A 22,754-nucleotide genomic window follows, 5' to 3' on the forward strand; every position below is an offset into this window, starting at 1 on the left:
TATGTGAAATTAGAAGTCATTGCAAGTACTTTTAGAATGAAGTAGAATATAAACTGGAGATATGTAAAATATCTAATAATACGGTACATCTTTCAGGTCATCTTGGCAGAAATGGCTTTTACAAAAACTCAGCAGTGACATTGGTTTGTAGGTGTATCTTGCAGATACTTCAAAATATGCTCTTATTGGAATTAAAATACAAAGAAGCACTCATAAGTGGGTTGACAGCAAGTTGGCTCATGTGGTACAGAACCACCTGTATCATCTCTGGTACTCGCCATCAAAATGTTCAGATAGATGACGTCTGTGCAAGCACGGGTTGTATGCAGTATAAAGCCTATATATTTTTAATCTTTCCTCTTGGACTTGTGCACAGTGTTGTTGCCAACGAGACAAGCTGCATGTTGGGGTCCAGACAAGTCCAAGAGCTAAAAATTTTTTCTTTAAAGGATCTGATCATTAGATTGTTTTTAGTCTCAGTTTTCATAAGAAAGCTTTTCTTAAGAAAGAGGGCCTTTGAAGTTACTCTCATGTGATGCATTTCTCTGTGTGGAGAGATGGGACTGGAATAGAAAATGTCATGTATTCCCCAATATTTTGAGGGAGGAGAAAAATCGCTTTTCCCTCAATAATTTGATTTTCAGACAAGTGGATTTTATAGGTGATATATTGATTTATCCATTTAACCTTTGTTTCCAGAGATACTATAAAATTATGCAAAACTTTTCCCACCTTACAATTGTTTTTGCAACAAGATGACATAGCGCCTGGTCAGTGAAGCCGTATGTGATAGGGCTCAAGGAGGAGACTGCCCGCCTTTGTAAATAATTGATGGCATTGTTAACAAATATTTTTCCTTAGATTTCCAACCACATTTTGTAGCCACCATAGGAGATATTGCAAGTATTTCAAAACAGCAGTTTGTCTTTCCCTTTTCCAGAATGTGTGCTCCATTTCCACTGACTTAATCGTACCAGAAAGTTTAAGTAGCGAAGTTAGGTGGAAAATAACTTGATAATCCATTGTATTTCAGAGTGATAAATATTAACTGGGTTTACTCTTTGGCCAAGATGGTCACAAGTACATTTTGAAACATTTTGTCCAGTCCTGGGAGACAATTGAGAAGATGGCATCTTAGTTGCTTACCTGTATACCCTCACTGCTAATAAAAGCAAATGGTGGGGGTCCTGGGGTGCCTCCTAACAGGATGCTTGTGGATGGAGAGGTAAGTCAGGGACACCTCAGTCTCTGACTCTTTCCAGAAACCGAGCCAAGGCAAGGTCATGATATTATGATGGGCATGATGTCCTGGGAGGAGGTGGGGGGATAAGGCTTAACGTGGAAGGTGGGCAGCGGTGGATGGCTCCGCTGGCCATCAGCCAGTCCAAACCACATTGTCCATCCTCTTTTGTCTGTTCTTTGCTTTGGGATGGGTAGCAGGAAGGAGGGAAGTTAACGTTTTGGAAAGGAGAACTGGTAGAAACTCACTATTGTCCTTACCTCAGTGCGGTCCTTCAGATCTGGAAGGGTGTTGGGTCTTGAAAAGCAGTGGAAAGGCAGAGGGTATGGCTTAAAAGGCAATAAGGAAAAAAAATACTAGGAGGAGTGGTAGGCAGAGAGGATTGTGTTAAAGACAGCAGAGGGAGGATACAGAGAGGAGAGAGGAGAGTGGGAACTTGGCCGACATGAAGAGGATGTGGGCCATGTGGCCTGACCACCTTGGTGTCACAGTGGTGGCCAAAGTAGGTGGGGGGAAGAGGAGGAAGATGCTTCCCTCACTTATCTGATAGTCACAGACGAGCGGGCAGGCACATTGTGTTTGCTTTTTAAAGAATTATGAGCTCAGCGATACAAGCCCGGTGGAAATTCATGTTCCTGTAGCAGAAACTTGGCTAAACACACTCGTCATTCAGGCATTTCCACATTTTCAGCTTGTTTCAAATTGTTGCCAGCTGAGTTTAATGCTCTTCAAAGCCGTCCCAAATCAACGGGTGGTTTCAAGTGCCCAGCTCTGCGTCGTCTGCTTTGAGCTTGCACTAAAAGTAAGAGAAGTGGAAATATAGATGGCATGTTCTTAACTAGCTGAGCCCTTGAAGAATTCTCTTTGGAAGCAAGGAAGTTTCGTATCCTAAGGGTGATGTCATGTTAATACTGATCAAGTTACCTTGTCTTGGAATGATTTGAATTGTTAAATAAACAATAGAAAAAAATCTATTTTAGGAATTGATGTTTCACGAAGAGCCTTTTAAATGTGTAGGCCTTGAGCATGTTTGTTTTTGAACCTCAGCACTCTACCCCGGCAAGTGCTTACGGGTCAGTCAAGGCGTACACCAACTTCGATGCCGAGCGGGATGCGCTGAACATTGAAACAGCCATCAAGACCAAAGGTAGGTCAAACATTTGTCCTCTTCTCAGGGTCTGACTGAGGCATTTTTAGTTGTCTCTTCATTCTCCCACGAATCTCCATACATTGGTCATTTGAAGTTGTCGTTAAACTTTAATGGAGTGGATCCAAACTTAGCCCGCCCCACACCTCCCTCCCTCCTCCTATCCATCCTTCTCTTCCTCCCTCACTGCTCTCTTTGGAGAGAAGAAGATTTAAAACATGAGAAAGTATGTTAACCAAAGAGCATAGCCACATGGAAATAGGCCAAAGCTGAGAGCCAGTAGGCCTGATCCCCTGGGTGTGTACTTTAGGCTCAGTTCTTCATTTTGAGGCCTGAGTGCCTCTTCTATAAGGAAGAAGTTGGTCGTGGTGACCCCCAAGGGACTTTTTCTGTCCTGAATCCACTTGAATTTCATTACATTTGTTGGAAAAATGCTGGGAAAATTTTACTGCATTGCTCTTCGATTGAACTGATGAGTGAAAAATTCAGACTATTATTTTTTTAACCCTACAAGTTATGACACTCCTTAGGCCTGCAGCTCAAATTGGAAGAGCTGTTAGAATGAGTGTATTTCCTCGAGTTCCAGGATGAATAAGAGAAGACCAGGAGGCATGAAAGCCTCCCTTTCCAAAGAAAGCAGATAAAGCTTTTAATTAGGTGGAGTTGAGCAAGAGCTTGTTCAAGTCATCATGCTGTTTCCTATGTCTATGAAAGTCAAGGTACAGACTTTTTTGGCCTCTGTTCATGAAACATGTATCTTTGGGGTTGCCCTGTCCCCTACATCCCTGGAAACCTTGTGATTATTGTGGTGATGCTTGTGATTCACCACTCTCTTTTCCCCTTTTGGACAAAGCACTTCCTTCCGCTGAGGCTAGACTGGGAGGCGGACGTGATCCAGTGACCGGGGAAGCTGCTGGTTCATGATTCTGTTGAAGAGCCATGGGACATTTTTCTCTTCTAAGTAGAGTATTTTAACTTGTTGATACAGTTGTACAATTCACATACAGGTTACTGGCAGACTGGGAGCCTCAACCGGGATAAGCTAGGAACCGAAAATGAGGGTGACCCTATGTCCTGGGTTATGCCTGTAGATTTACTGATGGTGCCCCCCTTTCACTCAGAATTGTCTTATTTTTCAGGATAAATCATATGGTCACCTTTCCTAAAATCCTTGGAGAAACTGGTGACTTTGTTTCCAAAGATAGGAAGGAGAGTCGAAAGATCCTTTGTGGCCCTAATAGGACACAGGGGTTTGCATCATCTGCCCCAGAGCAGCCGTCAGCTCCATGGGGACACTGGGTGCCTCCCAGAATGGCCGCTTGGACAACCGAAGGAGAATAATGAAGTGTCCAGATTTGACCTTTAAAAAGTCTTCCTTTTTTGGTGCTTTTAAATGACCATACTTGCCGAAGGCTGGGTTGAGAAGTCAGGAAGTCACTGATCAGAAAATGAAACTAAAATCTGCAGGGCTTATCTCTCTACTGTCAGTTCTACCGGATGGAGCGGGAGTGTGGTGGATGGGAGCATATGTGATCACCTTCACATCTTGGCTCTGCCACTAAGTTCCTAGCTATCTGACTCTGGAAGAACACTTCCCTCCCTTCGGCCTCAGTTTCTGTACTAGTAAGTAAAGCGAGTCAAAGTTCCCACCGCACAGGGTTGTTGTGAAGTATGAAGCACTGAGCATGGTGCCTGGCACGTGGAGAGTGCTCAAAATGTTACCTTAACACATACACATGCGCGCATGCACGCACGTACGCACGCACGCACGTACGCAGGCACAGACGCACAGATGGTGATTCACTTTTCTAAAAACAAACCCTGTCTCACCATTTGGATGTTCCTCCATTCCTGGGGTTTCCCAACATGCCATTGTGTAGAAACACAGTCGAAGTTTAACAGTTAACTCATCTGACAAAGATGGTGCCTTTTACAAGCTTGAGACAAAGGCTGCTTTTATCCCTGCATGAGAAAGCTTTTAGCACACTGGAATGTAAAGATTTCGCAAATGAACTCTGGTAACAGCTGAAACTCCCTTGGTAATAAAAATACCTTCAGGCTCTTTCGGAGCAAGTAGAAAAATGCTGTAGTTTCTAAGCAGAAATGTCTAGAGGGCTAAGATGTGGGTTCCTGCATTCCAGTTTGGTCAAAAGCAGCTGACATCACCGTGATGGTGGTAGCAGCTGTTTACTGAGTGCTTGTTATGGGCAGGCACTGCATCAAGCATTTCAGGAACATCCATCTTAGGTTAACTTCACATTAATCCTCTGATGCAGTGCTCTGTCATCCCCAGTATATGGGTGACATTCAGGATTAACACGCTGTAGGTCTCTTGGCCTTGGTTCAAAGCTCTGTCTAGCCCCAGGCCTGTGTTCTTAAGCACCCCGATGTTGTGTCACGCACCTGTCAGGACTGGACATATTTTCTTTCCTATGAGTTATTTTCAGGCATGAAAAACATTTTCTAGCTGTGATTCTACTGATATCGGATACATGGCACATTTGTGGTCTAGCTTTAGGTCCCCTGTCGTCTGCTCTTCCAGACTTAATGCCCAGTGAGTTTTACTTAGGACCACATTTTTTTTTTTTTTTTTAAATATGATGCTAGCTGTAGATTTTTTTTTAAAGATTGGCACCTGAGCTAACAACTGTTGCCAATCTTTTTTTTTTTTCTTTCTGCTTTTTCTCCTCACATCCCCCCAGTACATAGTTGTATATATTTTAGTTGTGGGTCTTTCTAGTTGTGGCATGTGGGACGCTGCCTCAGCATGGCTTGATGAGCGGTGCCATCTCTGTGCCCAGGATTCGAACCAGCAAAACCCTGGGTCGCCGTAGCGGAGCGTGCGAACTTAACCACTCGGCCACGGGGCCGGCCCCAGGACCACTTTTTATTTACTCGTTTTTTTTGGTGCCTTGTAATTTTAGAGGATAACTCAGTTTTCTTGAGTTAAGTGTGTTGGTCCTTTAAAATAATTTCTAGGTGGTCAATGTGCTTAGAACCTTAAATCCTTCAAGGAAAATATTGAGGAGAAAGAATATGATAGCTATACAGAGGTCAGTGTACCAAAGGCGTTAATATCAGCGTGGTTATGATAGTGAAAAACCCAGATCTATCTTCTAGTTGGGGAGTGACTTAGTAAATTACGGTAACTCCCTCTATATTACGTAGAATGTCACAGTCATAAAAAATAAAGTTTATGAACAATTTTTAAACATTTTTATTGCAATATAATTCATGTACCATACAATTCACCTATATAAAATTTACAATTCAGTGTTTTTCGATGTATTCACTGAGTTGTGTAACCATCACCACAATCGATTTTAGAACACTCATTTTAACATCCATTCACCTTAAATTTGTCAGTTGCATAGAGAGATGGATATAAAATACAGTACATTCATCATACAGTATGATCACACCACAAAAATTTTTTATGTCAAAAAGAAAAAAATGAAAGGCACTATTAACTGATATATGGAATTTTAAGTAATTGATTTTTTCCTTTCTTATGTTTTCAGTATATTCTGTATTTTCCAGATTTTCTATATGTATTGCCTTCATAGAGAAGGTAGTAAACTTAATTGAAAACAAAAATGAAGTTATTAGTTGGGAAAGTAACATTCCCTTTGTTCCTTTCTCTTTCCCCTTGATATTTTTAGATAACTAACACCACTTTAAAAAATGAGCTAATTAAGGGCTGGCCCCGTGGCCGAGTGGTTAAGTTCGCGCGCTCCGCTGCAGGCGGCCCAGTGTTTCGTTGGTTCGAATCCTGGGCACAGACATGGCACTGCTCATCAGGCCACGCTGAGGCGGCATCCCACATGCCACAACTAAGAATATACAACTATGTACTGGGGGGCTTTGGGAAGAAAAAAGGAAAAAAATAAAATCTTTAAAAAAAAAAATGAGCTAATTAAGATCTTACCTTTCTTTGAGAATGCCTTCTACCTTAAGTGTAATTAAGAAGTTGGGTCACACCTTCACCCCACCCCCACCTCAAACCCTTCATCGGGAGAACACAATACTAAGTAATTGGCATTTCCTTGACATCAAAGGAAACAAAGGGTAAACCTCAAATGCTGATACAAACCAAAGCCAAAGGACAGTGAAAAGATGAACTATCTGGACCTCCTCTCTAGATACGGTAGCCCAAGTGTGTGTGCGTAGGTGTGCGTGCATGTGTGCAGGTGCATACGTGTGTGCAGGTGTGCGTAGCGTGGGCCGAGTAGGAAGCATGCTGGGCATTACTTGCTCCATTGGATGTACTGTCGACTTCCCTGATGTCTGAGTACTCTCAGGAAGGAGAACTGGGAGCAAGTTACTTGTGGTGGAGAGTTAATCAGTTGCCGTTAAACACGAGGATTGTAAACCGAGCGGGCCTGGAGTGGGGAGGAGGAGTAAAAGGGGCAGGCTTGAGAAGAGGCCTGGAGTGGGGAGGAGCAGTAAAAGGGGCAGGCTTGAGAAGAGGTCTACGGGCTGGTACTGCCTAGTCTGGTCAGAAGGTCCTAAAGCAGCAATTATCCATCCCTTCCCCTCTGCCCTTATCATCTCTCACCTGGGTTCTTGTGGCATCTGTCCTTTTAATGGGCTTCCTTGTCTCATTCATTGCAGATTCTCTTTCTAGCTTTGTCTCCAGGCTCTTTGGTGCCCCAAACAGCCTTTGTCTTGCAGGAGCATGCAGCTCCCTTCTAGTGGGAGTGTCGCCCCACTTCTAACATCTAGGTTGTTCCCACTCACCCCTCAGCCTGAGCCAGTACACAGCCTCTTCTCGAAGCTTTGTCTGAGAAGGGGGTCAAATCAATAATTCCTTGGTCTGTGTTTCATAATACATTACATAGTCCATTATAGCTCTTGGCACTTTGTGTTACAGCTGTTTATGGATGGATTTGTCTCTCCCACCAGAATGTGAGCTCCTTGCGGGCAAGGACTGTATTTCATTAATCTTATTTAACGCCTGGGCCCCTGGAACTGTGTGAGAAGGTGAACATTTAACCTGAATGGTAGTCAAAAAGTACACAGATACCAGAGCACACAGGTGAGCAGAAGTGGGGACACATGGCTGGCAAGACAGAGCAGGAAAGGACAGAATCTGGATGGTATCCAGAAAAGATAACACTGCCCTGGTGAGCTTTGATCTGTTTTCACAAAATGAACTTAGCTCACGCTCATAAGTCCTCCTGGTTTCTAGTTTGAAGGGATCTCTGTATCTCTTGAGTATGTTACCTAAACCACAGGCCTGATTGTTTTGTATATGCTCTGGCTTGAGGTAGGCTATGCAATTACTTACCTTGATTTGTGTCTAGTTAGAAACTGAATAAAGCCATGCAAAAGTAGTAAAATTGCTTAATTAACAAGAGGTTTCTGAGACTTAAATCTGTAGGAGTCTCTTGGTCTAGATTGGCCTTGGGTTAAATATATACTGTGGAGTGTACAACACAGCTGTGAATGGTTTACCATATGGGTCCAAATAACTAGAAAGGAAAGTCAGCTAAATTAGAAAAAGATGAATCTAGACTACATAAAATAGGTTGTAATTAGAAGCTGCACACCCCAGAGTTAAAGTGCCAATACACTGGCGCAGCTTGGGTCTCTTTCTAGAAGGGGAGGGTAATGTGTTGCCCTATTATTATCGCCAGTTTTGATTTTAGCAGTATTTGTGTTCTCCGGAAGGGATGCAAAACTGGGTGATTTTTTTCCCCCTTCTCATAAGCACAAGTATAGAACATAACTGCAGCAAGTTTTTCGCGCTTATTTTTTTGCAATACTTTTAAAATGGAACTGCTTAAGATTTCCAGCATGGCCAAAAGACTGACGTCCCCTGCCAGTGGAAAGCCAGCCAGGACGTGCAGTTTTGGTATCACCTGCACGCCTGGAGGTGTATTCATTCCGCTGAGACAGCAATGAGGAATATTGAAGATGCCGGGGGACAGGTTGGCTCAGAAAAGTAGCTTCTCTCCTTATAAGGTAGGGGTGGGAGGTGAGGGCCCAAACTGACAAGAACCCTTAAGTCTGGGTGAGAGTGTTGGTGAGAAAGGCCTTTGTGACTCATGGAGCGTGGGGCCTCCTCACCTTCCTGGAAGGGAACAGAAGGGAACGGGACCTTTCGTTTGTGTTCAAGTTTACATTAGACTGAGTTCTCGTCTTACAGGACTGGTGGGACCAAAGAGGGACTAGTACTGAGTCACAACCACCTGGACTCCGGGCACAGATTTTCTGATTTTCTTCAAAATGATCTTTGTCCACGTGGGTGTGTAGATGCCAAACCCAAGCCAAGGAGCCTATAAATTGTGGGTGAAGGAGGCCCGGGTGCCTTTCTAAGTGCAGGCATTGGCTCTGCCTGCCTCACAGATCTTTCTTTTTTTTAAAATCTGATACCTCTTTTCCATGAGGAAATCCACATACCAGTGCCACAGGGACAATGGGGTAACCAGATTCCTGTCTGGTGTCAGCAGTGCTAAGACAATAAATACCCTGGGGTGGGTGTGTTGATGCCTCTTGCATCTGTTCAGATTTCTCGCTTGCTGTCTCGTAGGCTGATGGAGTAGCAGGGCACGAAATGGTGCTTGCATTTTTTGCGTACTCCTTCATTTACAGTTTTATTTAATTTGGATCTTGAGCGGTGGCCTGCTTTGTGTTTTCCTGCTGGTTCTGTACAGTATTTCAGAAATACAATTAGGCGTGGAAGCAGCCTGCGTTCTAGATTATTAAAGGATCCAATGGGATAACCAAATAGATGTTACCTGAAATCCTTTCTAAGGGACTCAAGCTGAGGTGAGATCAGAGCAAGATGGAAATAGAGGACATTTGATTTCTGGGCCAAACCTTTTCCTTATGCATTTAGCTAAACTGTGCTTTCCCTGAGCTGGGACCAAGCCACCTGCTGTGCCAGACACAGGAGAGGTGCAGAGCTTCCGCCTTCTCCCCCCTCCCCCCTCCTCAACCCCCACCTCTTCCCCTGCACAGGCTTGTTTTCTGTCCCAGCTCTCAGGCAGCTGCCAGAGTTCATCATGAAACTGGACTAGGAGTCTAATGTGTGCTAATGACAAAAATGTTCCCCGTCTTCTTGATGCCCTATATTTTCATGGAGCAAAAACTGAACGCAGGCAGGAGCCAGGCCTGTGACAGAAAAGCTGAGTGGAGAAGACAGAAGACACCTTCCGAGTCATTAGCTGCCAGTCCTTTCTGCATCTCCGTAAATTAAGTATTCTCATGATCTCTATTTTATAGGACCAGACATGGAGGCAGAGGGAAGTAACTAATATACTCCACATCTTACAGTTCTGAGTCCCATATAGTTTCCAGAGCAATACATCTGTCACTGGCACTTACCCTGATGCCTCTTTTTGCATCTCTGTCACCCACCTGGATGTCTGGCTCCTGGTGAGACCCTTTGGAGACAGAGTGCTCACTTCCGCTGAGCGATCCAGAGGAGAGACTCTGACAGCAGGAAGTCTGGGCCTGGCAGCCCCGTGGCTGGGTGTGGGAAGGATAGTCATGTGCACACGCACACCTACTTCTCTGTCTCTGAAATCCCTCCTCTAGACAGATGACTTGTTGGCATATTGGGCTTGTTAGGAGGGATTGCCCCCTCCCGCCGAGGTATTAATGGCTATCTCCAAAAGAGAGGCTTCTAGCTCTTTCTTTTGAAAAAACCCTACTTGGGTTGTCTCTTTAGTGGCCTTGCATTGTTACTGGGTGGCAAATCATTACCTACAGTTTATTAAATGTGTGCACGTTTGTATGTATTAAATAGGAAGTCCAGTCCATAGACACACTACTGTCCCAAATCCTTTTTATTAGGAACTAGTTGGAGCAGTGTGGGATAAAGAATAATTTCAAAAAGGTAGGCTCATGTTAATATAGGATGAACACTTGCTAAACATTTATTTAACTCATTGAGATAATGCTGGTTCAAAGGGAAGTTTGAGAGATTGAGAAAAGCATGTTGAAATAAGATTGCTGGGTCGGATACAGGACCATTAATGTCCTACAGGGCACTGAAGCCATAACCCTTGGAGTGATCTTTTCTACTGGACCACAATGTGTAAGTTAACATGTAACCTACAGAGGCTGCGCCCTAATCCGTAGTGAGTAGCAGGTCGGGTGGGAGCACGCCCCTGGAGAAACAGCCTTGGCTGGGCCTGTTCACCACGCTGGGAGGACATGCTGTCGTCCTCTTGCCTTATTTTCAAATTTGGGATCATTTTCTATAACAGGAGGCAGGGCAGACCAGTGTAATGACTTGTGTCTTTAATCTTGGTTTCCAGCCCAGCTCTTCAGGTGACTTGCTTGTGTGACATTGGGTGAGCCCCTGCCTTCTGTGAGCATTGATTTCTTCATCGGTAAAATGGGGATGATGATGATACCCACCTCACACGGGTGTGGTGAAAATTACATGATAGAACTAGGTAAAGCACCTAGTGAGATGCCTGTCACATAGTAGGTACTCAGGAACTGGATGCTGTTCTCTGTCCACATGTCCACACCCCTGGATCTGCGGCCGTCTCCTCTCTTTGTGGCCTGCCTCTGACCTTCCTGTCGTTGATGATTTCTTCTGAGGTTTGATCCCGAGATGCCCAGTAATCTAAGCCGTGTCATGGTTTTTCTCATCTAGATAAGGAGGATCTGGGCAGTTTTCCTTTATTTTCCAACCAGTCAGCCCCGCCCTGAGGGCCTCCTGAATCCTTCATCAAACAAAATGAGATCCATTTTCTTTGTGCAGTCAGTGTGTCTTGGCAACTGTGAGTCAGCATCCTGTTCAGAATGACCTCTCGGTTCCTTGCCATGGACAATAAAGACACACATTTTCCATGGAATGCCAGATGCAGAGCTGACTAGGGATTTCCACCCGCAGAGAAGAGGAGGAAACTCCAGGAGGCAGATTCTGTGGTTTTGGATTCCACCATCATTTTAGACTGCAAGTGTTCTTTATGCTTTAAAAATACGGCAGATGGTTTAAGGGACCCACGACCCCAGAGTTTTCTGCTTGAGCCCTGTTGTCTATGGCAACTCCCTGCAGCATTAATTGGCAAAGCTGCTGCTTCGGGTTGACTGGCATTTAGAAGTGACCAACCTTTCAGATGCCCCAGCTCGGACTGTTGGAAGCATTTTTGTAGCTAGCTGATGAGATTAGCCAACTATTTTCATTCAAGGAATAAGTGCTTAAAAACTATATTTTGCTGTTTCTTGTCAGGAGCCAAAGAAATTTGGGTCTTAGTTCCTTACCAATCTGGAAAATCTTAACTTTTATTAGTTTCGAAAAGACAAAAAAGAAAAATCAAACTACTCAATCACAGAATTTACCTTGTTCACAGAATTTATTATGTTCTCACCCACATTCTGTGGGATCCCCCACCCACATCACTGTTCCCCACCGTGAGCCTTTGCTCAGATTGCTTTGTGGCCTTCCATATCCAATACAAGAGGAATGGGGTGGGAAAAGAAGCATTATTCAGGTTTTCTGTTTTTTCTGGATGCTTATGCCCCACTGACACAGTTTCTTTTAGACCCTGGGCCCTTCCGCCCGCCGAACACTTCCCTACGTATGCACTGGAACAGGAGCGATCGGAAAGTGCAGATCCAGAGAGGGCACAGCCTCATCTCCCGGGCGTCGGCGGCTATGTTAAAGTTGTTAAATTTGAAGCTTTCCTAGTGTCCTGGCACTCGCTGTGCGTTGTTGACGGCGATTGTGCTGACATAGGTAGCTGAGTGTTAGTCCTCATCCTTCAGCTGCATCCTGGGCAGAAATGGTGCGCAACCGGATGACCCTTCCAGCTGCAACCTGTGCCGAACTCCTGTCCACAGGAATAAACTGCCTCACCAATTATGATAGCAGGTCGAGAGGAAGCAGCAGTGTTCTGAAGATAAGATGGTTAAATTCCCTGGCAGATATGTGTATTCTGGGGTTGCGACGTAGCACATGCCTTAAGTGGCTTTGACTAGGCAATTGATCCTGGGCTCTGGGATTTTTTCCTCTTTCCAGTTCAATTTGAAACTTGCAGACAATGGATGGGAGAAATAGCTGATGTAGGAGAGGTTCTTGGAAAGGGGAGGGGGCTTCCAACTTGCAGAAATAGCCTCCATTTAATTTCTTGTAGTTGCTGGCATTAGCATTTGTGTAATGCGTTTGATTGTTCCCTTGGAAGGGGTCCCAGCATGCTGGATGCTGCAGCTCAGCAGGCTGTTGCTTGGTGAATAATTTAGGTACAATACACTCAGATTCCTTCAGGCTATCGTTGTTGCTGCCTCCTAGGTGAGATTCAGGTTAACTACCTAGGCTTTTTATGGGGCTTTCCAGTAATAGGATTGAATTCCGACTCTGTTGACTAGACACTTAGCTGCTATGGACAGAAAGGCAAAAAGCTGTTTCATTGACTAGGAGCATGGGATTGCACTGAAGTTTGTGGCGTGAACTCTATTCAGGTGTTATTTCTTATCTGGGTTGTTTGGACAAAGGTAAGCATTTCTTCCCCAGAAATTGTGGTTGGCCCTTCCCCTCGGAGAAGCAGTTGTTGAAGTGACTTAATGGTCTCATACACAGGCAGATTTCTAAAGACCCATGCTTCTCCATCTCTGTTGGTGGTTCTCAAATAAAGAATCACCACGGAGCTGGTGGAAATGCCGCTTCCTGGGTCCAAAGTCCTAGAGTCTTTAATCAGTAGATGTCAGGTGGGGTCCAGCGGACTGTGTCTTTTAATAAGTGCTTCGTGTGATTCTAATTCAGGTGGGCCACATTCTGACACAAACATAAACTTTGCATTTGTTTCCAAGGGAGAATAATTTTTTTATGAGTCTGTGTCCTTGGTATGTGTTCAGGTCAGCAGCCCCAAAATTGATTTCAGGAAATGTCAGAATTGAAGTCAGAGGATAGAATTGTATGTTGTTGTTGTTGGCCAGCATTTTCAGATTTGGGTAAGAAAGTTAAGTATAAAGCTAAGACACATTTATAAACAGGTGGTTTTCCTAATGTAAAGTTAGAGCCATCCAATATTTAGAGATAGAGATAGTGCGAGGATGCACGCTTGGGTGTGGGTAGGTGTGCACGCATCCCAGTCACACATCCACCAGAGTAGCGTCATAACCATAAAGAGCCTTTGAGTAAAGCTGTCCTGCGCATACCTCGATGAGACTCCCTGTGTTAAAGCTCCATTTGCCTGTTGGTGTTTCGTGGAAGCAGCACTGGAGGTCGTTGTTCGAGATGTAGAAACTGAGGCCCGAGGAGGGCAGATGTTTACAGAGGTGACGCTTGCGGTCCCTCTGAACTTCAGCTGCCCCATCTCTAAACTAGGAAGAGGAATAGCTGTCCCCGTTTGGTTGTTGTGAGGACTGAGTAACATAGTTTGTGTCAGGATGTTTTGTGTAGACACAGCTCCTAATTAGTAAGCATGTTGTGTTTTGTTCTAACGAAAGTATTTGGAACCAGGCGAGGACTCTCTTGAGGCGAAGTCACTAGTTGATTCTAGATCAATGATTCTGTGTCATTCACAGTGTATTTTAAAAACCCTTTTTATGGTCATTATGGTGAACTTTTAAAGTATAGATAAGCAAAAGAAAGGAGACTTTATCCATAATCCTACCACTCAGAGGATCACTTTTAAAAGTTTGCTATAAAGGCTTCTAGATATATTCTTATACCATCCATATGTATTTTATAAAAATCGAGTTATACTGGGGATATTGTTTTCCAACCTGTTTTTTTACTTCACAGTATCTTGTCAGTAGTTTTCCAGGTCAATTAATACTTTATACCATCATTTTAAATGACTATATAATATTCCATTATATGGACAAAAGAACATTAATTTAATCATTCTCTTATTGGACATAGGTTTTCTTTCCCTTTTTTTTTTTTGATATTATGTCCAATGCTGAAATAAACCTCTTAAAAACTGAATCTTATTTACAGCAACTGGGTTTCTGTGTTGACGTTGGCCACTCTAAGAATTGGAGAGAAAGTTATAGATGCTGCAGTTAAGATAACTGACTGACATTGGTGTGAACTCACTCTGAAATAAGTATATAAATACAAAATAAATGTTATTTATTTTTATACCCAGAAAATCTAACTTTATGCTTTTTGATCTTTCTAACACACTGAAAGCGGAAGACACCTTCTCTGTCAGTCTGCTCGTTGCCTCTGCCTCAAAGCATTGCAGTTCCGACCTTTCTGTGGCTTTGGGACTCCTGATTTCCTTTAGGTCAGGCTGTTTGCAGTTCATATTGACCATGTGGTTTAGCCGCTCTCGCTCTCACCCAAGAATTACCTATCTAGTTATGGCAAAGACTCTTCCTTTTATTAAACAAAGCTCATAATCAGTCAGGACAGAGACGTTTCACTTGCTGAATTCTTAAAATTATGCTTTCTTAAGTTAAATGGCATGTTAGGAGTATTTCTGATATAAAAGTGGAAACTTTCAGATACCAGAAAGCATTGCTTATCTTTGTAAATACACATGTTCCAATTAAAATAGGTACTAAAATATTTTGGTGGCACTTTAAAACTCCCAATTTAGATTTAATTTAGATTAAAACACTTACTCTTTTTAATAAAGTTATAAAATTGATTATTAAATTTGCCTATTGAAGATTAAAAGCAGTGGAACATTTATTTTCCTTACAAAATAATTTAGTCTTCAATAAGTATGATTATTTTAATCAATTATGCTATTAAAATACAACTGCCATATTAAATCTGACTCATTTGTCATGACAGTTTTTATAATTATAGAAATTATACCTAGCTGCTTATATAGCCATAATCCTGCAATAAATATAAATAATTGTCTCTATTAATTCAGTTCACAGTTACTGTCTATTAAATCTTCAGTTAAATGGCAATTTGAGGACCTTCATTTAAAATCCTCCTAAATCTTTGTTGTTCCATCTGACTGCCACAGCCCCACGGACGCACCTCCTACTGTTGGTTCCAGAAAGCAATTTATGAATAAAATAGTTTTTTAAAATACACATATTTAGAAGGCCCATTTAGGCTTGAGGTTTGAGGTTATCAGGAAAAAAAGAAAAGAAGGTACACACGTTAAGCAGAGGAAGCTGATAAAAAGCACAAATCTTGATGTTTTGGTATGTGTTGTTTGGAGAATGGTGTATAAGTTTCAGTTTGAATAAACTCTGCTTAAAACCTTCTGTGCAAGCGCAAAGGACTAGAGCACGTGGTTGAGTAACCATTCACAACTTGTATTTCCATAGGTGTGGACGAGGTCACCATCGTCAACATTCTGACCAACCGCAGCAATGAACAGAGACAAGATATTGCCTTCGCCTACCAGAGAAGGACCAAAAAGGTACAGGCGGTTTCAGGGATGGAGGCCATTCCTTGTTGAATTTCATTTCCTCAGCCATTGCTTTTTCTTTTCTTGAATTCTGGCTCATTCCAGCAAGCGCCTCCTGGAACTCTTAGGTATCCAAGGTGTTCCTCTTACATCCTTGTAAGAGTCACCACTCACCCATGGGTGGCCCCTGGAGTGCTTGGAGCGCATCCATAAAGACCACACCCTCCTTCAACTCAGAGTGTGTGGAGGGAGCAGTTCTGGGACTAGAAAGGTTGAACGGAATAGGGAGAAACAGCAACAACAGGCACCATTTACTGAATGCTTACTTTGTGCCCGGCATGTAGTTCTCTACATGTAGCAACTCATTTCATCTTTATGGCTTCTGTTAGCTCTTGATAAGATGTTTCTAATTTAATCTTAGGACACTAATTTAATCTTAGGACACTAATCTTAGGAGTACTGATCCTGACACGCTCCCCTCATTCTTAAAAAAAATACAGTTGAATTCTTAAGAGCTTGACAACAAAGGGGCTTAATTAGTTAGTAGTTCATTTGGTCCAGCAGACTATCTTTGGCATGCCATGCCCCGACTATTTAAAGGGTCTTTGTGCTTTTCTCCTTGCTTGTCCACTAGTGGTGAAGGAACAACCCGGTGCTTATTCATCCTTTATTTTGTCACAGTGTTAGGAAATTTTATTTTAAGGACAGGCTGCTTTATTTTTAACTTCTTGCTATTAAAAGCTTTTGATTTATTCTTGGACGGTGTAGTCAGCGTGGCTTCCTGCAGCTCCTGTGTGACTTAGAACCTCCACTCGTAGCCACGGTAGAGGTGAGCTGGAAGGATTCTGGAAAAGATGTTTCTGCTCTTGGGGTTGACGTGACCCCCAAGGTTCTGGGAGTTGCAGGTCAAGTTCTGCTGTAGCTCCCTCCTCCACCTCCCGAAACAGTTGGACAGACATAAATAGGAAAGCATCTGGCTTCTTTCATCTCATGTGCATTAAAATTCTTCTTTCAACTAGACTTATATTAATCTTCTGGAGTGAGGCATAGAGGGGAGTGTTTTATTTCTCTGCTTCCCCAAAAGGATCTGTGAGCTGGTAGAACAGAGTTCTAGTTGGAGCAGAAGGCCCACCTCTTTGGACGGTATGCCTGTAATTGCTCCTTCAGCTGTGACTTACAGAGTGGGGTCTTGGAACACACGTGGGTGTGCACACATAAATGTACACAGAAACAGAGAAGCCTGGATCTTGATTTCAAATTAGATAGATGGAGAACAAAGCTCTCGCATACCCTGTTGGATGGAAGATATTACCAGAATCATGATGAGTTCAGTGACCTCAAAGGCTTTGCTGTGTCCTGGGGACAGCTCACTGTCCTACTGATTCTTTTTTTTTTTGAGGAAGATTAGCCCTGAGCTAACATCTGCTGCCAATCCTCCTCTTTTTTTTGCTGAGGAAGACTGGCCCTGAGCTAACATCCATGCCCATCTTCCTCTACTTTATATGGGGGATGCCTGCCACAGCATGGCTTGCCAAGCGATGCCATGCCCGCACCTGGGATCCGAACCAGCGAACCCCAGGCTGCTGAATCGGAACGTGTGCACTTAACTGCTGCGCCACCTGGCCGGCCCCCCCTACTGATTCTTGATACCTCTCAGCCTTGGACTAAGAAGAATTGTCATCTTTTATAGAAAGATGCATAAACTTCTTGAGATAATTTCTGAAGGAAATCGTGGAGGCAGAACCTTATTGTGTTGAATGAGTTGTTTATGAATAAAGCAGAAAGCCCTGTACTGCAGCATTCTCAGGAGTACAGACCGAGGCTGCCTAGGTGATGAGCTTGAACAGCAAGGGCACAGCTAGTAGAAGTGGAGAGGAGCTGAGACTCTCTTGATTTCATGTTTCTTTCGTGTTCAAGCAGATGCCAGGTTTCTCCATATAAGGAATGATTGTGTTTTATTTGTCGAACATTTCTGGAGTTTCTGCTGAGTGCAAAGCCCTGTGCTAGGCAGTATGAGCAGCAGGAAGTTGAACGCCCATAAGGAGTTTATAATAGAAGTGGAAGAAGTCAGTAGGTGCCCAGATAGATGCTATTTGAGGTTTGAGCAGAGAATGGGTTGAGGGAAGTGTCAGGAATAGGCTGAGTTTGGAATTACCTAACCTCAAAGTTCCAAACTGGAAAATCGGTGCTATAATTGGAAGGTGTTGCCTTTTTTTTTTTTATGTCAGTGGCTCATTTTCTGTGAAGGTAATCACGGCCACCTTTTGTCACTTATGTGCTTCGGCAGTCCTTGAAGTTACTTTTGTTGGTAGCAGGAAAATACCCTCTGGAAGGTAACTTGTCTAGAGAAAAATTAACTCGTTTTTTAAAATTATTTTATTGAGGTCATAATAGTTTATAACATTGTGTAATTTCAGGTGTACATTATTATATATCAGTTTCTGTATAGGCTGCATCATGCTCACCACCAATAGTCTAGTTTTTATCTGTCACCATACATATGTGCCTTGGAAGGTGTTACTTTTAAAGTCCCCTCCTAAGGGCTGTGTGTTACTAGGACATCAGAAAGCAGGAGAAAGTAGATGGTGAAGGGGCTGGGCCAGTTGCTTTCTAAGATCCGTCTCAATTCTCGACATCTGTGACTGATTTGAGAAGATTCGCACCGAAGCAGGCTGCATGTCACCTCCTAGTGCCTGTAAATTCTTCTAGGGGCCAAACTTTGTAGATGCCGTGGGGTTCTGCTGGAAAGCAGGAGAGAAAGAAAGAAGGAAGAGAAGAGGAGAAAGTGAAAAGGAAGAAGAAAATAATTACAGTGGGAGAGTTCAGTTATCACTCAAGGCCCATGATTTGTAGGAAGCTTAATCTGGAGGAAGCATCTGTGAAAGCCACATTGAATTGGGGTATCTGTCTGCATACATGGGTGCTGACTCAGACCTCTGACTTAAAATCTTTCTTAATGGTGACAGTGGAACCCTTAAGAAATAATATGCCATGGGAAAGTCAAAGGGCTGAATGGGGAGCTTTAGTCCCCATCATCTCTGTCAACATGTCCCAATTTGGTATGGACAAACAGATGTTCTCTCAGCCGTAGATGAAGTGTTTGCATAGGACAGCTTCATGAGGCCACTTCCGGCCTTTTTGGGCCCTCCAGTTCCTTCTGGAGACTTTGAGGAGCCACTCCAGGCACAGCCGCAAGCATCTTTTACAGGAGGGTGTCAGCAGGCTATGAGGGCTCTGCTTCCCCGCGGGCTCCCCACTCAAACCACCTCATTCTCAGCAGGGGCCCTGGCCCCGGAAAGTACCCTGTCTTCCACGGGCTGTCATTGCATGCAGGTGTATGGTAAAGTGTCCTGACACCCACAGCATTCTGAGGAATTGCATACTGTTCCGGTTTCCTTTGGATTTTAAGGGATTTGACTAGAGCAAAGTCTGATCTTTCATTTTCTGACACCTGAGTCTGTGGAAGGGCATGCAGGTGAGGGATGGTTTTCACAGGTATTTTACTCATTCGTTTTAAAGGGAATGTTGGTTACCAACCCAGTTTTCCATGTCCCTGCCTGTTTGTCTGAAGGAGCTTGCAGCAGCGCTGAAGTCAGCCTTGTCTGGCCACCTGGAGACGGTGATTCTGGGCCTGTTGAAAACACCTGCTCAGTATGATGCTTCTGAGCTGAAGGCTTCCATGAAGGTGAGCACGTGGGAGGTGCACGCTCTGTCGAATCTGCCACTAATATTGGTGAATTACAGCTTTCCGAGTGTAATTAGGTGATTTTCAGTTTTGTTGAATTCTCATTTGGAGCAATTTTTTTTTTGAATGAACTGAAGCTGTAAGTCTCAGGATTCGTACCAAAAATATTTCAATTACATTTTTTTAAGACTGTAAAGAAATTTCATGATGCTGAGAAGTCAGTTACCAGCTGCTACTGCTTGGCACCTGGGCAATTGGAATACCATTTGGAAAAACTACTTCCTTGATTACACTTCCTTCTCAGAAAAGATTTGTTATGATATTAAGGCAGAAGTAAAACTCATAGCTTTTGTTTAAGTGAAGCTTGCAAATTCTGCCCGCGCTCTCTCGGGTGTTTCCTCTCCTGGCTGACCTTCTTGTCAATCCCATTGTTTGATTCAAATCGGGAAAAATCAGAACATCACAGTGCATATAAAGGATGATTTCTGATTGTGAATGGTACCTGTGTTTTGTTCAAAGTATCGTAGCACGTGTTATCTTGCGGTTTTTCTTTTGGAAAGTTATTTTGAACATGGAATTTTAGGTTTAAATTAGATAGTAAAAATTACAGGTTGGGAACTCCCTGAGTACTATGCATTCCCAAAACATCAAGTTTTATATAAATGTAATAGATGCATAAACATAAATGCGTGTTACAGCAAAGCATAGCCCTTTTCCTGGTGTGTGCCTGCGACACTTTGAATAATCTGATACTGCCCTCTGCCGATAAGACTGGGTAAAGCCTCCAGAATAGGCGGGAAGCTATAGTTCTGATTTTTTATTCGAAGTCCGAGTACATTTTCTGTGATGCTGCTGTTCCTGCATTAAGAGACCGAGCTGTAAGCCTGTCACCAGAGCTAATGTCACAGTTCGGTTGTCATCCCTTTCCCTACAGAGCACCTTGAGAGTCAGGCAGCTTCACACACCAGGCATTTCCAGGGCTCAGAACCTGATAGCTCAGGGCCGCTGAAAGATTCGTTGCGAAATCTCTTTCTCCCTTCAGTTCTCCAACGTAGCCCAAGCTGTTTGTTTGAGCAGACTAACTCTGAGTTTCCCAAGTAGGCTCCATTGCAGGGAGGGTGTAATTAAGAATGATAAAATGGCAACAACACTGAAGGATCCTGCTTGATCTTGAAAACTGAGTCTTGGGACCTTTTGAGCCACAGATGAGCCAGCCTAGGTCCTAGGTGTCTTCTGACCGTCATCACATCAGATCAGTTTATCTTCTTTTCATCAAGAATCCATTTAGTTGCGACTTGTGCAATTTTACTAGTATCTGTTACTAGGTATTTGTGACTTGAGATGGACCTGTTTGAGCTGTCAGTCACCATTGTAATCTGTGTAGCTGGGCCCAATGAAAGGTGCTTTGACTGCTACATCTTTGACCTTGTGCCAGCTCTTCCATTAGCTATCACGGTTGAGTACCCTTCTGAAATCCATAAAGCTCGAAGTGACATTAACTGAACTATGCTTTAAAAAAAATTTCTGTTTTGACTTCTGGCAATACCAGTGGCAATATCTGCCATATGTTGCAGTGGAAGCTGCCCTTGTGATAGGAATTGTGGACAGTCTGTGGAAAGCTTGGCTAAGTTTTGGAAATTGCCAAGGTCACCTTGGAATATAGAGATAAAAACACTGGTAGGATTCTCAGAGATTAACACTGGTATATCAGTGGTGAAAGAAAAATCTTACATTGTGCTATCTATTGTACATTCCCCCAGTGTCAGAATACAGCATTTCTTCCAATGCATGAGTTATTTTTAGTATATTTCTGTCATTCCTTGGGATTGAAAAACTGCCCCCTAAAATATTCAAAGATGCTCGGTAGTCATCCTGTAGCATTTGGATGGCATATTATTGTAGACCTTTTGCTAAGAAGGGAAGAAATTTTGGCTTTGCCAGAACCTCCACAAATCATGATGAAAAGCTCTGGAAGAAGAGGCGCTGGCTCATAGATTAGATTAAGAATAAAATTCAAAATTAACCATTAACCTGAGGCTTAGCTTATATGACACAGACCACTTTTTCAGGGGCATCTAAACTCTAATAAGTTTAATAAATAGCTGACATACTTTTCACGTGGATAAGTAAGTTTCTTATTGTATTAACACCTTATAATTGATTTACATTTTAAACAGTTGTAATTCTACTTAGTTCAAAGTGGTATTTCCATCTTCGGAAAGACAAGTATTAGAGGATCCTGATTATTAAATCTTGACTTTGATCATGAAGCCAGCTTTGAAATATATGTTTCATTGAGTCCTTTCAGGCTATCTGGCATGCTCAAAAGTGTATATATTAAATTTGAATACATCACCTATCAAATTCTTATTCTTTAATAAAGTGTTGGTGTCTAGGTTTATTTGGCACTTCATTATTTCCTTCTGCTTCTCTAAAATGCCCGAAGAGTGCATAGTAATCAAGCAAAAATGGAAGTACAAGAATGAAATTTTTAACATTAACCCAATTTTACATTTCAAAGAGTTGAAGCTAAAAATTTTATCTTATCTATACCTTTCCCTGGTAAAAAGACTTTTTCCAGTCTAACGATGCTGGCTGCAAGTGACAACACAAAATCTGTATATTCCTTTATTTTAAATTACTGAGCAAACGTGTTTAATAAAGAAAATTATTTCCCATCTATTAAAATAATGGGCGATTATTATGGAAATTGAAAAATAAAAATAACAAAGAGAAAAAGTTATTCATTTTATAAACTCATTACCAAAAGGCAACTACTTTTAACATTTTGATATATTCCATTGCTGTCTCTTTCTGTTTACTATATGTATATATATTTTAATATAGTTGAGCTCAAACATGTCACTCATACCATCTCGTATTCTGGTGAAGCATTTTTTAAATGAATAGAAAATAACATTACCTTGTGCTGAGGAACAGAGTCCAGATCCCCCAGTAGGAATGTAGAAAGGAGCACAGACCCATCCATGTTTATAGTTTACCTGGTTGAGATCAGAGAAGTAGGCTAACGGCCAGGAGGACTTTGCCTGCTGATGTCGGTGCTGCCTGGTTCACAGGGGCTGGGGACCGATGAGGACTCCCTCATTGAGATCATCTGCTCAAGGACCAACCAGGAGCTGCAGGAAATTAACAGAGTCTACAAGGAAAGTGAGTAGCCCTAGTTCGGTGGTGCATCCTCTCAGCCCAACTTCTGTGACCCCGTGGTCATCTGGGTTAGTGTTCAGGACGGGATGCCCAGATTACATATGCAGAAATGCCTCCATCTGGACTGGTCCAGGTCCCTCTCCTCCACCTCCTCATGGCCTGTGTTTTGATTATTACATTCCACTAGAACTTCTACAGAAAGATAGATGGGAGGGAAAGGAGAGA

The 22,754-nt window shown here is 42.8% G+C and overlaps 1 protein-coding gene across 3 annotated transcripts in view; it reads left to right on the plus strand.

Annotated features, from left to right (window-relative positions):
- ANXA2 (annexin A2) overlaps window positions 1-22,754 on the plus strand; it is a 41,730-nt gene that overhangs the window by 11,154 nt on the left and 7,822 nt on the right. For all 3 annotated transcript variants that reach the window (XM_023636634.2, XM_070262191.1, NM_001123380.2), the window contains 4 exon segments: window positions 2,288-2,387; window positions 15,597-15,691; window positions 19,251-19,364; window positions 22,442-22,532. In XM_023636634.2, the coding sequence (XP_023492402.1) occupies window positions 2,288-2,387; window positions 15,597-15,691; window positions 19,251-19,364; window positions 22,442-22,532 (400 nt within the window).

The sequence above is a fragment of the Equus caballus genome, chromosome 1 (genome assembly GCF_041296265.1).
Source record: "Equus caballus isolate H_3958 breed thoroughbred chromosome 1, TB-T2T, whole genome shotgun sequence".
NCBI lineage: Eukaryota > Metazoa > Chordata > Mammalia > Perissodactyla > Equidae > Equus > Equus caballus.